At 42.7% G+C, this 15,059-nt stretch overlaps 1 protein-coding gene across 1 annotated transcript in view; it reads right to left on the reverse strand.

Moving 5' to 3' along the window:
• Positions 1–3,825: 3,825 nt before the first annotated feature.
• PRKDC (protein kinase, DNA-activated, catalytic subunit) overlaps positions 3,826–15,059 on the reverse strand; it is a 677,570-nt gene continuing 666,336 nt past the window's right edge. Inside the window, exon 87 of the mRNA XM_040354170.1 lies at positions 3,826–5,042. Coding sequence (XP_040210104.1) covers positions 4,838–5,042 — 205 coding nt within the window. The 3' untranslated portion in view covers positions 3,826–4,837. The remainder of the gene's footprint in view (positions 5,043–15,059) is intronic.

The following is a 15,059-nucleotide window of genomic DNA, read 5'->3' on the forward strand; positions in this document are numbered from 1 at the left end:
CAGGGAGCCAGCTCCAAGGGGAGTTGTATAGACACGTATATACACACCTGTGAACAATTAACCCCTCCCCTTAATTAGCAGGAAAAAAATGCTGTTTAAAAAGTGGCAGAAAAAAAGAGGGGAAAAAAAGTATTTTAAAAAACGATCGCAAACTTATCAAATAAAGGAGGACAAAAAATAAAAAATAAAGAAAGTCCAAAAACAACACTTGCAAGCACAAGCAGTCAAAAGCACAACCCCTGGTTATTAAATCTCCACTTTAGTTCAAAATTCCACTTATGTTCACAAATTCCAGATGCAAGCCAGCATTGACAAAAAACACATGTTGTTGAACACAATTCTCAAATGTCGAATACATTTAAAAAAGTATTGCTAATATTAGTCTACAAACGACAAGAGGTTGTGTATAACGACAGGTGTTATGAAAGATGAACCCCAGTGTTGACCATATGATATACATAAACTTCATATTCATTGTTAAGTATAAAGATGGAAAAGGATAGCAAGAACTCAGCTATTGCTAAAAAAGATAGATAAATGTGTTGATCCTAATCCTAAAACGATGGAACGTGTGGCATGGATAAGCCTCAAGAGGCATTGCGACTATCATGATGCTTTTGTGGCATAGCCCTCTCAAAGAGTAGACATTAAATTCGACACAACATCATAGTTGTGACAAATTTAATTTTCGTTGCTTGCTTAATGCTATCTAACCTCGATGTGAAAATGCGTTAGCCACCTGTCCCTGCATGTCCACTTTTTGTTTTTGACTGTGTTTGTATGATTTTTTGGATGTTATTTTTCTGAAATAAAACTTGCCTATCTGTGTGGCAGTCCAGGATGTCTCCTCCTTTCCTTGGATTAGTGCAGAGCCAGCACCTGCCAGTGTTACAGGGCGGGAGCGAATCAGAGGTGTTTAGGGTTTGGAGCGGTATTATCTTCATTGCAAGACAGCATTAGCAGGGAGCCAGCCTGAGTCATTATGAGTGATCCTCTGAACAGATTAAAATGGTGGCTGCACCCGCTAAAACAGGAGATTTTTACTTCACCTGAAAGCTATGGTTGTAACAAAGGAAGCTCAATCTTCACTCCTCTTTGATTAAGGCTTCCCAAAGGTCTCCACCTCAGCAGACCTCTCCCATGGCTTCATAAAGCATCCTGCAAGTCACTTCACACGATATACCACGTACCAAGGTCAGCTCTTAAAACCAGGATCCAGTGCTTATGCAGCCACTTACGGGCAGATCCCTGCAACTAGCCCCAAGCAAGACACATGTACAGTTCCTCCAAGAGATTCCTTTGGAAACAAACCTAGATATAGGCCACCTTGTCTATCTTGGGGCTGGGAGTGGTTATATATATGTGATAAGGCCACCCCCTTCTCAATTTGAGTATCAGTGTCCATTCACCTGAAGTTAATATAGACCAATGGTAAAGATTAGAAAGTGCTTTGTCCTGGGATGTACAAAAAATAAATGTTAAACTCTAACAGATAGGTAGAGGAAACACATCTACTGTGTAAAAGCACACATTACTGTTTGCCAAAATAAAAATTGTAAATAAAAGGTCAACGATATTACAGTGGGTATTATATTTCATCATTCATTGTCTCCCATTAAACTTTCCTATTAGTGAGTAAAATGCCCCCTCCCATCTGGTGGTTGCCATTTGTATAGGAAAGGTTATAAACCCCCCAAAAAAATGGGTTCTCAGTGTTATATTGCTTGATATGGTAAAGTACAGCCAAAGACAATTTTACCTGGAGAGAATATAGAAGGGTTAGCAACCCTATCAAGTTTTCAATCCTTCCTTTGTGCCCATTGGGGAGAATTATTCTCTTTTTGTCCTGGTCACCACTGTCACCAAAACAAAGTGAAATAACAAAATTCTACAGTTCACAAAGTGAGAGTACAATTTAATATGTTATTAATTATTTTTATAATTATGGCTAAGCCCCCTGCTTTCTCTCAGAAGCCAAAAGGCTAGCTATTTAGGATAGCCTGATGGGACACTAGGAGATAAATACTGCACTTGGTTATGTATAATAAAACAACCAAGTTGTAGAAAAATAACATAAAATTAAAAGGGAATGATTTCCTAGCTCTTATAATTGATAATTTTTCATAACAGAATGTTTACTGAAGACAACAAATATGATCCCTGACACTAGCCAGGGAAGGCTGACAACACCAGTACAATGATCTATGTAAATGGTAACAGCAGAGCATGTTATTCAATTGAGTAGGCCTTATCAAGTTAAACTTTCTTTAACCTGTTCAGACCCAGGCCATAGTTAAAGCGGGGGTTCACCCTTAGAGGGCACTTTTCCCCCTTCGCTTCCTGCTCGTTATTACTAGGGGAATCGGCTATTTATTTTAAAATATGTGCAGTACTTACCCGTTTACGAGACGCATCCTCTCCGTCGCTTCCGGGTATGGGCTTCGGGAATGGGCGTTCCTTCTTGATTGACAGGTTTCCGAGAGGCTTCCGACGGTCGCATCCATCGCGTCACGATTTTCCGAAAGAAGCCGAACGTCGGTGCGCAGGCGCAGTATAGAGCCGCACCGACGTTCGGCTTCTTTCGGCTACGAGTGACGCGATGGATGCGACCGTCGGAAGCCTCTCGGAAGAATGTCAATCAAGAAGGAACGCCCGCTCCCGAAGACCATACCCGGAAGCGACGGAAGAAGATGCAGCTCGAAAAGGGGTAAGTACTGCACCTATTTTAATACAAATAGCCGATTCCCCTAGACCGAACGAGCAGGAATCTAGGGGAAGAAAAAAAAAAAAAATTTAGAAATGGGTGAACTCCCGCTTTAAAGGACGGCCACAAGGTGGCTCTACATTGCCGGGAGGCCGTCTTTTTACGGTTGTGAGTCCTCCAGCCATGTGCCCAGCGCATTACTGAGATGCCGATGTGCGTGCCTGTCGGCCGCGATGTCCGCGAGATACCCGCTATCGGCAGTGACAGAGCAGGGACGTGGATCTCTATGTGTAAACGCAGAGCTCCACGTCCTGTCAGGGAGAGGAGACTGATGCTGTGTCCCTTGTACATAGGGACACAGCATCGGTCACCTCCCCCAGTCAGCCCCTCCCCCCACAGTAAGAATCACTCCCAGGGTACACATTTAACCCCTTCCTCGTCCCCTAGTGTTAACCCCTTCCCTGCCAGTCACATTTATACAGTAATCAGTGCAGTTTTATAGTACTGTTCACTGTATAAATATGAATGGTCCCAAAAATGTGTCAAAAGTGTCTGATGTATGTCCGCCATAATGTCACAGTCCCAATAAAAATTGCAGATAACCGCCATTACTAGTAAAAAAAAAAAAAAAAAAAAAAAGTCAGAATTCTATCCTTTATTTTGTAGCCGCTTTAACTTTTGAGCAAACCAGATTACTATACGCTTATTGCGATTTTTTTTCCTCCAAGATATGTAGAATACGTATCGGCCTAAACTGAGAATTGTTTTTTATTTTTTAAATGGGATATTTATTACAGCAAAAAGTTAAAAATTGTTTTTTTTTTTCAAAATTTACGCTCTTTTTTTGTTTACAGCGCAAAAAATAAAAACCGCAGAGGTGATCAAATCCCACCAAAAGAAATCTCTATTTGTGGGAAAAAAAGGACGTCAATTTTGTTTGGGAGCCACGTCGCACAATTTTCATTCAAAGTGACGCAGTGCCGAAAGCTGAAATTTTTCCTAGGCAGGAAGGGGGTATATGTGCCCAGTAAGCAAGTGGTTAATATACAGTTTGGTTATCTAATGTAGCAGTATTGTAGACATTGTATTTGCTTTTATAAAAAATACACAAACAACTTTAATTCTGCAAAAACATTTTTTTTTTATTACGGTACAATCTAATTGAATCCAGTTGCTAAGAAAAATTCAATATATTTTAAAAGTAGCAGAGGAAGCTGTGTACATACCAGCTTCAGAACAGAGACTCTGTAAATAGGTTTTGCTTCATCGTTCCTGGGCTAGTATGTGGCACATGAATAACTGCTGCTTTAAGTGCACAATCACACAAGTACAGATTACAGTTATTGATCGTTCACAAATTTTTAATTACCAAAGAAATAAACAATACAAGAGCATACAATTTTAATGCAAATGATTAAAGCCGAAGTCCACATTTCCTTTTATCTAAAAAAAAATGTCATGACAAAGTTATTCTGCTGCTGTAAGTGATGCATTATTCTGTTGTAGCATCAGTTACATACAGTATGTAGCGCTGTGTTCCAGCAGCATCTCAGGTGCATTCCTGCCCGCTGCAGAGACAAAATTGAGCTGGGCTCAGTGTCTCACAGCCATAGGTAGCCTTTTATTTTATTTTTTAATCAATGAAAATACTATTTATTGGTCGAAGTGGAAACTGTGATGTCTCTTGCCTGCCCCTCCACCTCGGTCAATCAAAAAAAGGCATTTATTTTTTGAGATTTGGAAAGCCTCCCCTGAATAACTAATAATTACTCAGCATGTCTCAATTTGACAACTGCACAATACAGTGCTTACAGAGGCAGAATTACTTATAAAAATAGTTTGTTTGGACCAGCTTGGCCCAAACATACTATTTAAAGTGAATGGAAACATGGAACATTCAGCTTTAAGCAACTGTATATAAAAATAATTTGACTGGCATGGTAAGGATCAAGCTTATAAAGTACATAATAATGACCTAAAATGGCTTTAAAATATGCTCTAACGTTATCCTTAGTATTCTGAATGGATCAGTTTGAACCATTCTAGTGCATGTAAAACTGAAATCTCTAAAATAAAAATGAAATGATATTAAATGTCATGCTGTGAAAGGTGAGCATTTGATGCATCTTGGTTTTAAATCCACGGTTCCCACCCTCTCCATGTTCTGCCAAGGATGTTCGGATCTGTGGCCTGGTCAATTAGACACTGCACTTGTGCCTCTTCAGAAAGTCCTTCAGCTTCTTTATTTGCCCGGATATTATATTCTTTATCTCCTTGTGCGACAGTCCGGAACCCTTTGTAAAACTGAGATGTTTCATGTCCCAACCGCAATTCTTCACTGCAAAATACAAACTTGTCAGGGTGGAACAGGACAAACAGCATGAATTTCCAGCAACAATCCTATTTCTAAAAAGCAATGAAGTACAGGCCTGAAAAAGGTCTCTGTGCAGCTCCCCTTCTTTCTTTATTGCACTTAATAGGAGTGTTTGTGTAATGCTCATTTGTGTTTATGGGTGAAATTGGCTTAGATGACAATTTGACGGGAGAGCCTGGCTTGAGAGACACTATGAGAAGGTATGATGCATGCATGCTGTCTATTAATGTCTATGGACAACTTTAGCTCTATAGTTCACAAGAGAATTAAAACAGTTTAGATACACTGTTGTGGCCTCTAGTGACAATTTAGAAGATGACACTTTGTTGATTATATTGTGTGCAGCACAATGAAGGAGGAAAGTTTCTTCAATGAGAGAGGACAAAGACTAGTGTATACAATAACAGATGCAGCCGACACATGAAACTGTGAAAGTGAAGGGTTAACCAATTCATATGATGTCCTGGACTTTCAGTGGGGATATCTGAATGATACCTGCAGCTACAGACATCATTCAGATATCACTATTTTCAGCCAGTGATTCAGTGCACCATAAGAATGATCACAGTGGCAGTTCTGCCTCTTGATCGTTCTTATAGGTGATGGGAGGGGATGCCCCCCCCGATGCTTCTCCAGGCTCTCCCGTGCCATCGGGGACCCGGAGAAACGATTGGCTGGCGCTGGATGGGAAGCATAGAGATGTCTGGTGATCCAATGGTCACCAGTCATCTCTATGGATGTCAGAGGCGCAGGGTGCGACGTGATGACGTCACACCCGGGTACCCGGAAGTAAACAAAGCTGCAATGGCGGCTGTCGGCAAGAGATCGTGATTTTTTTTCACAATCTCGTGCATTCTAGCCTGGAGGAGAGATGTGGGGTCTCCATAAAGAGGACCTGTCAATATATTCCTATTACAAGGGGTGTTTACATTCCTTGTAATAAGATCAAAAGTGATTAAAAAAATGTAAAAAAAGTGCAAAAAAATAAGTAAAATAAAAATAAATATTTAAAAGCCCGTCCCCAGTAGCTTGCACTCAGAAGCGAACACACGCAAGTCCCGCCCACATATGTAAACGCTGTTCAAACCACACATGTGAGGTATCGCCGTATCCTTATGGTGCAGTGATATCTGAATGAGCGCCAGCAACAATTCTAGCAGTAGAGCTCCACAAACTCAAAAATCTCCATAGGCGTTGCTTATTTTTATTTTTTTACAGGTTATCAGTTTAAAGTACTAAAGTTCCCACGCCATTCCAATAGCGTGCGCAATTTTAAAGCGTGACATGTTAGGTATCTATTTACTTGGCTTAACATAATCTTTTACAATATACAAAAAAAAAAAATCGGGCTGTTATACTTTTTTTTTCTCAAAAAAAAAAAAAGGTGTTTGAAAAATGATTGCGCAAATACCATGCAAGATAAAAAGTTGCAAATGACCGCCATTTTATTCCCTAGGGTGTCTGTGAAAAAAATCACAGATAATAAATAAATAAATATATCTATATTAGTGTTTGGGGGTTCTGAGTAATTTTCTAGCAAAACATTATGATTTTTGCATGTAGGAGAGGAGTGCCAGAATAGGCCCAATATGGAAGTGGTTAAAGTGATTGTTACCCTGAAAAAAAATCAAAACAAATCGTGCTCCTGTCCCTTTAAGGCATGCGCTATAGCATAGTGGCCTTGCCTAGTCAATTTCCTCTTTGCATCTACAGTGCCTGGCTGATCCTGCCTGGTCCTGATACTCCCCAATACTAATATCTCTAAATGAAATCTTATTGTAAATTTGTTATCCAGTATTATGAATGCTGGTGCTGTGAATGATACCAATGGTACAGGGGCACCGTCTCATGGTGCTAATGTGATTCCTAACTCTGTTAAAAGTATGTTGCAATATTTTATGGATGATCTGGGTTCAGTTTTGCAGGGATTATCAGATTCTGCTTCCAGTGACAATTATATTGATTCTGGTACAAATTGTATGGCTAGAATCCCTGCTAATGTCTCTAAAAAAACAAACAAACATTACCCCCTCTCAGCCAGTAATAGGTGAAGCCTCTTTTAAAGAAGCCATACCATGTGAGATTTTGCCTTTGGGCTTTCACCTGGCTAGCTCGGTCAAGGAAAAAAAAATTGTGGGGAGAATTTGTTGATAGGACTTAGGGTTGTCCCGATACTAGTATCGGTATCGGGACCGATTCCGAGTATTTGCGGGAGTACTTGTACTCCCGCAAATACCCCCGATACCGAAATACAATACTCCCCCCCTACCCGCCGCATCCCCGCTACCGCCGACTGGGTAATACGGGCGGGGAACATTACAGCTTTGAATAGCTGTAATGATTTCCGCCACGTATAGACACTCCCCCTTGCTCGGGTGAACTGTCCAATCCTGAGCGAGGGGGAGTGTCTATACGCAGCGCGGTGCGAATCATTACAGCTATTCAAAGCTGTAATGTTCCCCGCGCGCATTAACCAGTCGGCGGCAGCGGGGATGCAGGTAAGGGGGACATGGCTGCATGGGGGGAGGACATGGCTGCATGGGGGGAGACATGGCTGGATGGGGGGGGAGACATGGCTGCATGGGGGGGAGACATGGCTGCATGGGGGGGAGACATGGCTGCATGGGGGGGAGACATGGCTGCATGGGGGGAGACATGGCTGCATGGGGGGGAGACATGGCTGCATGGGGGGGAGACATGGCTGCATGGGGGGGAGACATGGCTGCATGTGGGGGGGAGACATGGCTGCATAGGGGAGAGACATGGCTGCATGGGGAGAGACATGGCTGCATGGGGAGAGACATGGCTGCATGGGGAGAGACATGGCTGCATGGGGAGAGACATGGCTGCATGGGGAGAGACATGGCTGCATGGGGAGAGACATGGCTGCATGGGGAGAGACATGGCTGCATGGGGAGAGACATGGCTGCATGGGGAGAGACAAGGCTGGATGGGGGGGAGACATGGCTGCATGAGAGGAGACATGGCTGCATGGGGGGAGACATGGCTGCATGGGGGGGGGGAGACATGGCTGGATGGGGGTGAGACATGGCTGGATGGGGGTGAGACATGGCTGGATGGGGGTGAGACATGGCTGGATGGGGGTGAGACATGGCTGCATGGGGGGAGACATGGCTGCATGGGGGGAGACATGGCTGCATGGGGGGAGACATGGCTGCATGGGGGGAGACATGGCTGCATGGGGGGAGACATGGCTGCATGGGGGGAGACATGGCTGCATGGGGGGAGACATGGCTGCATGGGGGGAGACATGGCTGCATGGGGGGAGACATGGCTGCATGGGGGGAGACATGGCTGGATGGGGGGGGAGACATGGCTGGATATGGGGGGGAGACATGGCTGGATATGGGGGGGAGACATGGCTGCATGGGGGGAGACATGGCTGCATGGGGGGAGACATGGCTGCATGGGGGGGACATGGCTGCATGGGGGGGACATGGCTGCATGGGGGGGACATGGCTGCATGGGGGGGGACATGGCTGGATATGGGGGGGAGACATGGCTGGATATGGGGGGACATGGCTGGATATGGGGGGACATGGCTGGATATGGGGGGGACATGGCTGCATATGGGGGGGACATAGCTGGATATGGGGGGGACATAGCTGGATATGGGGGGGACATGGCTGGATATGGGGGGACATGGCTGGATATGGGGGGACATGGCTGGATATGGGGGGGGACATGGCTGGATATGGGGGGGACATGGCTGCATATGGGGGGGACATGGCTGCATATGGGGGGGACATGGCTGCATATGGGGGGGACATGGCTGCATATGGGGGGGACATGGCTGCATATGGGGGGGGGACATGGCTGCATATAGGGGGACATGGCTACATATGGGGGGACATGACTGCATATGGGGGGACATGGCTGAATCTGTGGGGGGACATGGCTGCATCTGTGAGGGGACATGGCTGCATTTGGGGACACATTTAAAAAAAAGTATCGGTATTCGGTATTGGCGAGTACTTGAAAAAAGGTATCGGTACTTGTACTCCGTCCTAAAAAAGTGGTATTGGGACAACCCTATTCTGTCCTTATTACCTGCATATAAAGAATTCCTGTCAAAATGTGACAGAAAATCTGAGGAAAGGAACAGAGGACAGGAGCAGGGCTATCCACCAAACTTTTCAAAATTGGTTTCAAGCGTTTTGCATTTACGCAGTAGTTCTATGAGAGCGTTTTCCAGAGACTTACCTTACCCTAATAACAATACCCTAACTTACCCTAATAACAATATCTAGCCAACAGAACGCCTTTCGTAAAGGGTTACGTTTTGGCTTAAGTGAATGGCAATGTAAGTTCCTATTCAATTGCAGATATAAACATGAGTGTTCATACTGTAATGGAAACCATCCCACTGGCAGATGCTTTTGTAAAGCATCAGCCACAGCAATTCAGTCACAGCCACATCATGTTCTTGGAAAAAGCCAAGACCCCAGTGAACCTAACAAAAATGCTGCCATGGTTAGATCACTACCCAGATCGCAAGATGGCGGATCTTTTAAGGCTTTAAGGATTTTTTTTGGTTCCTTCTATAAAGGCTGTTCTATGGTCAGAAACCTACATTCTACTTATGTGTACCTTAATATTGTTAAAGAGAAAATCTCTAAGAAACTTAAAGGAAGAATAGCTGGCCCATTCCTTTCCCCCACTTTTCACAAACTTTAGGCTCTCCTCTTTAGGCATAGTTCCCAAAAAAGAGCCAGAAAGCTTCCAACTCATTCACCACCTGTCCTATCCAGCAGATAATTCACTAAATGATGAGGTCGCAGGCATTGAAGCCTCAGTTTCTTATGAATCATTCAATGAAGCCCTTACTTTATTAAGGCACTTTGGTAGATTTTCAGTGCTATCAAAAGCGTACATGAAATCAGCCTTCCGATTACTACCAGTGCAACCGCAAGGTTTCAATTCCCTTGAGTTTTCATTTTCAAGGCCGGTTTTATTTTGATAAATCAAGCTTTCATTTTGAGGCTCCTTCTACATTTTTACATTGGGTATTATCAGAAAGTTATCCTGCAGGTGGTTTCCTTCATTATTTAGATGATTTCTTGTGTGTGGGCCCGCCCCACTCTACTACATGTCAGGAATTTCTTGACAAATGTATTAATATTTGCAATACCTTTGGGGTGCCACTTGTGCAGGAGAAAACTGTTTTTCCAACAACCACTATTGAATTTTTCGGCATTACAATTGACTCTTCTTTGACTGAATTTAGATCGCCAATTGAGAAGCTACAAACAATAATAGCGCTAATTTCAGTCTCTGTGTTTAAACGTAAAGTAGTCTTAAAAGAGGTCCAATCACTATTGTGTCTCTTTGCTTTTGCAGCCATAGTTATCCCAGTAGCCATAATACTTTCTAGGTGGTTCATTCTATCCACTAAAGGCTAAAAGAACCCTTTCTTGCATGTTTCCATCTCTAGAAGCATTAAGGAAGAGGTTTGGGAAACTTTCTTAGGTAATTTTAATGGGCAAGAGGATTTCACAGAAGATTTTCAGATAAAAAAGTTTACGGATGCCTCCAGTTTTGGAGCATATCTAGATGTGCGCATCCGAGAAGGACCCAAATTGGGTGCAGCCAGACATGTTGCATAACTTAGTACTCCTTGAGTTATTCCTAGGAATATTAGCAGTAGTGGTCTGGAAAGATAAGTTTAAAAACCAGCGAGCAATTGTGCATACGGACAGCAAAGGTGTATTTTTTGCCATCCACATGTTATCATCCAAGTCTGAATTGGTTATTAAATTACTAAGTTTCCTGGTGTTACACTGTATGAGATTTAACATCTGGTTAAAGGCTAAGAATATTGCTGGAATACATAATAACATAGCTCATGCTTTATCTCATTTACAGTTCAGGAAATTCTGTGAACTGGCTCCATTGGAAGGTCCAACTTGTTGCTCCTTGCCCAGACTTGCTCTGGGACTGATCTCTTTTAATCTCAAGAACTGTGTTTCACGGAAGACTTGGCTAGCATATCTTCATTCATGCTCAAGACTGTCTTATTTTTGCTCTGATATGCATATAAATGTTATGGAAGTCAATTCCTATGTCGCTTCATCATTTGTGTTATGTTTACTCCAAGCAAAACTCAGCCTGGCCTCAGTGAATAAGGTATTGGCAAGTGTTTAATTATTTCTTAAATTTCTTAAATCTTCCACACCTGACCTCCAGGTCCAGCCAGGTTCTCAAAGGATTTAGGAAATCTCACCCTCCGCTGGATTCCTGAGCTTTTACTATTTAAAGCTGCCTTTTTTGGAGAATTGAGAATTGTGGAATTTACAGCCCCCAATAGATTGGCTACTTCCTTTCATCTCACTGGAAAGAGATTGCCTAAATGTGTTTATTTGTAGGTCTAAGATTTATTGTCTGGGTAAAGGTCATTGTATCACTCTAGGTAAGTCTTCAAGTCCTATAGTTTGTCCTGTTACCCATGTTGGTAGATACTGGTCTGTCAGGCCCTTCTCTAATGACTCCTTTTTCATTCATCAGGATCTATCTCCTTTAACGAGATACCCGTTTTTGGCGGTCCTCTCTTCTTGTTTGAAATGCCTTAACCTTTTTAGTTTTCAATTTTCTTCACATTCCTTTGGGATAGAGGCTGCTACGACTGCCAGTTCTTTGGGTTTTTCCCTAGATGATCCTAAACAAGTGGGTTATTGGGTCAGTGATAGATATAAAATAGATGTTCGGCCTGATCTGTTATTTATGTAACATTCTTTTTCAGACTCATCCACATGCAGAATCTGGATAGTGGGTCACTCCTACATTTACTTGGCTTGGCAGTGAGCTGAAACGAGGACTTGTTCAAGCAATTTAGGTCTGAATGTTAATGACTTTTTTATTTTCTGGTCAGGCATCAGGGGTTTAAGATGGTGAAACCCTAGGGACCACTTGGATTCATTTGTCCAGCATTTGGTCTTTTCCTCATATCTTAATTATTCACGCTGTGGCGAATGATATAGGGAGGATTAAGACATGGGAGCTACCCTGCGAGATCAAGAGAGACCATTAATCTATTAAACTCCTGTTCACCGATTCTATTTTAGCCATTTTGGAAATGGTGCCCAGGCATATTTGGTCTCCTTCCAGTAACCTGTTCTATGTAGATAAAATCCAGAGACGCCTTAATAGGACTATCCAAAATGTTCTGGTCTCTTTGGGTGGAGTGTCATTTTGCCATATTGATCTCAAAGGTTTTTTGCATGGTCTGTTTAGAAGTGACTTAATACATTTATCAGACGTTGGCTTAGACCTATTTATTATGGGCTTGCAAAGCTTAAATCTAAAAAGCCACAGTGTTGGGGGGGCCTCAACCAGCAGGTTCCCTACTGTTTTCGGCTGATAAGTATTGGTCATCCAGCATTGTCTGGATGGACATTGTGTGGAATTTTGTTATGAGTTGTTTTATAGCCAGGATTGCTTCAAATATGTATTACAATTTATTGTCATCGGCTTACCTCTTGAATAACACAGAGGCCAATGTTAAATTTTGCCAAACAAATACATATTTGAAACTTATTGGTTGGTATATTGTCTCTTTATTTGGTTTGCAATAATCCCTTTGTGCTAGCCCATGCACGCTGACCAGACATTGCACTTTGTTACTCGTTACACTAGTATACTAATTCAGAGTCACCCGTTCAACAAGTTCTACTCAACCTTTGTACTTCTAAATCCCTAACTTTAAAGCGGTGTTCCACCCGCAAATTTGTTTTATTTTTAAAGACAGCAGCTACAAACACTGTAGTTGCTGACTTTTAACCACTTGCCGGCCGATATACGTCGGCAGAATGGCAGCGGTAGGCAAATGGGCGTACCTGTACATCCCCTTTAAGAATGCGTGCGGCGGGCACTCTCGATGTCCGCCGGTGTCCCACGATCGGGTCACAGAGAGGCAGAACAGGTGGATGCCTGTGTACACAAGGCATTCCCCTGTTCTGCCTAGTGACAGGACACTGATTGTCTGCTCCCTGTGATCGGGAGCAGCGATCAATGTTGTGTCACAGTAAGCCCAGCCCCCACACAGTTAGAATTACTCCCTAGGACACACTTAACCCCTTCCTTGCCCCCTAGTGGTTAACCCCTTCCCTGCCAGTCACATTTATACAGAGATCAGTGCATTTTTATAGCACTGATCGCTGTATAAATGTGAATGGTCCCAAAATAGCGTCAAAAAGGTCCGATGTGTCCGCCATATTGTCACAATAAGAAATCGCTGATCGCCGCCATTACTAGTGAAAAAAAATAAATAATAAAAATGCCCTAAAACTATCCCCTATTTTGTAGACGCTATAACTTTTGCGCAAACCAATCGACAAACGCTTATTGAGATTTTTTTTAACAAAAATATGTAGAAGAATACGTATCGGCCTAAAATGAGGAAATTTTTTTTTTATATATTTTTGGATATTTATTACAGCAAAAAGTAAAAAATATTGCTTTTTAAAAAAAAAAAAATTGTCACTCTATTTTTGTTTAAAGCGCAAAAAATAAAAACTGCAGCGGTGATAAAATACAATCAAAAGAAATCTCTATTTGTAGGGGAAAAAAGGAAGTCAATTTTGTTTGGGAGCCACGTCGCACGACCGCGCAATTGTCAGTTAAAGCGACGCAGTGCCGAATCGCAAAAAATGGCCCGTCATTGAACAGCCAAATCCACCGGGACTGAAGTGGTTAATAAGGACAGTCCAGGGAGCCCGCGATGACGGCCCACCGAGGCTGATCCATCCATCGGATCAGGTGCCGCCATTCTAATTAACCACTTAAGACCCGGACCAATATGCAGGTAAAGGACCAGGCCCCTTTTTGCGATTCGGCACTGCGTTGCTTTAACTGATAATTGCGCGGTCGTGCGACGTGGCTCCCAAACAAAATTGGCGTCCTTTTTTTCCCACAAATAGAGCTTTCTTTTGGTGGTATTTGATCACCTCTGCGGTTTTAATTTTTTGCGCTATAAACAAAAATAGAGCGACAATTTTGAAAAAAATTCAATATTCTTTTAACTTTTTGCTATAATAAATATCCCCCAAAAATATATAAAAAAAAGTTTTTTTCCCTCAGTTTAGGCCGATACGTATTCTTCTACCTATATTTGGTAAAAAAAAAGCGTTTATCGATTGGTTTGCGCAAAATTTATAGCGTTTACAAAATAGGGGATAGTTTTATTGCATTTTTATTAATATTTTTTTTTTTACTACTACTTTACTACTACTAATTGCAGTTTGGAAGTTAACCACTAGGGGGCGCTGAAGGGGTTAAGTGTGCACTTATGTGTTTAACTGTAGGGGGGGGTGGGGCTGGACGTGTGACGTCATTGATCGCCTTTCCCTATATCAGGGAACAGACGATCAATGACAGCGCCACTGTGAAGAACAGGGAAGGTGCGTTTACACACAGCTCTCCCCGTTCTTCAGCTCCTGTGACCGTTCGCGGGACTCACGGCTGGGCATTTAACAATCACGTACAGGTACGTGATTGTGCCCAGCCGTGCCATTCTGACGACGTATATCGGTGTTAGGCGGTCCTTAAGTGGTTAAGGGAAACCTGCAGTGGAGCCTAGCGGCTTCACTGCCCGTTTCCTACTGTGCATGCACGAGTCGGGCGGCACTTTGTGAATGGTCAGCTGTCTTCTGGGACCGGATGGATCAGAAGTACAGGCTGTAGTTCATAAAAAGGTAAGTTAGAATAATAATAAAAAAAATTAACTAGCCAAAAACGAGGGGTGGTCTTTCGTTTAAGACCACCTCTCAAAAGTGGGTGGAGCTCCACTTTAAGGCACACTTTTGCTAGTCACAAATATGGCATTGTGAAAAGGGAGCTACAGTACATTATGGTAAACTACGGGTGTGGGAAGGAAGGGCTAGAAATTTGAATATAAAATACTTTGTAAATATACACTTTAACCACTTAAGCCCCGCCTCTTTTTGAAGAGGGATATCTCGCTAA

This window comes from Rana temporaria, chromosome 5 (genome assembly GCF_905171775.1).
Source record: "Rana temporaria chromosome 5, aRanTem1.1, whole genome shotgun sequence".
Lineage (NCBI taxonomy): Eukaryota > Metazoa > Chordata > Amphibia > Anura > Ranidae > Rana > Rana temporaria.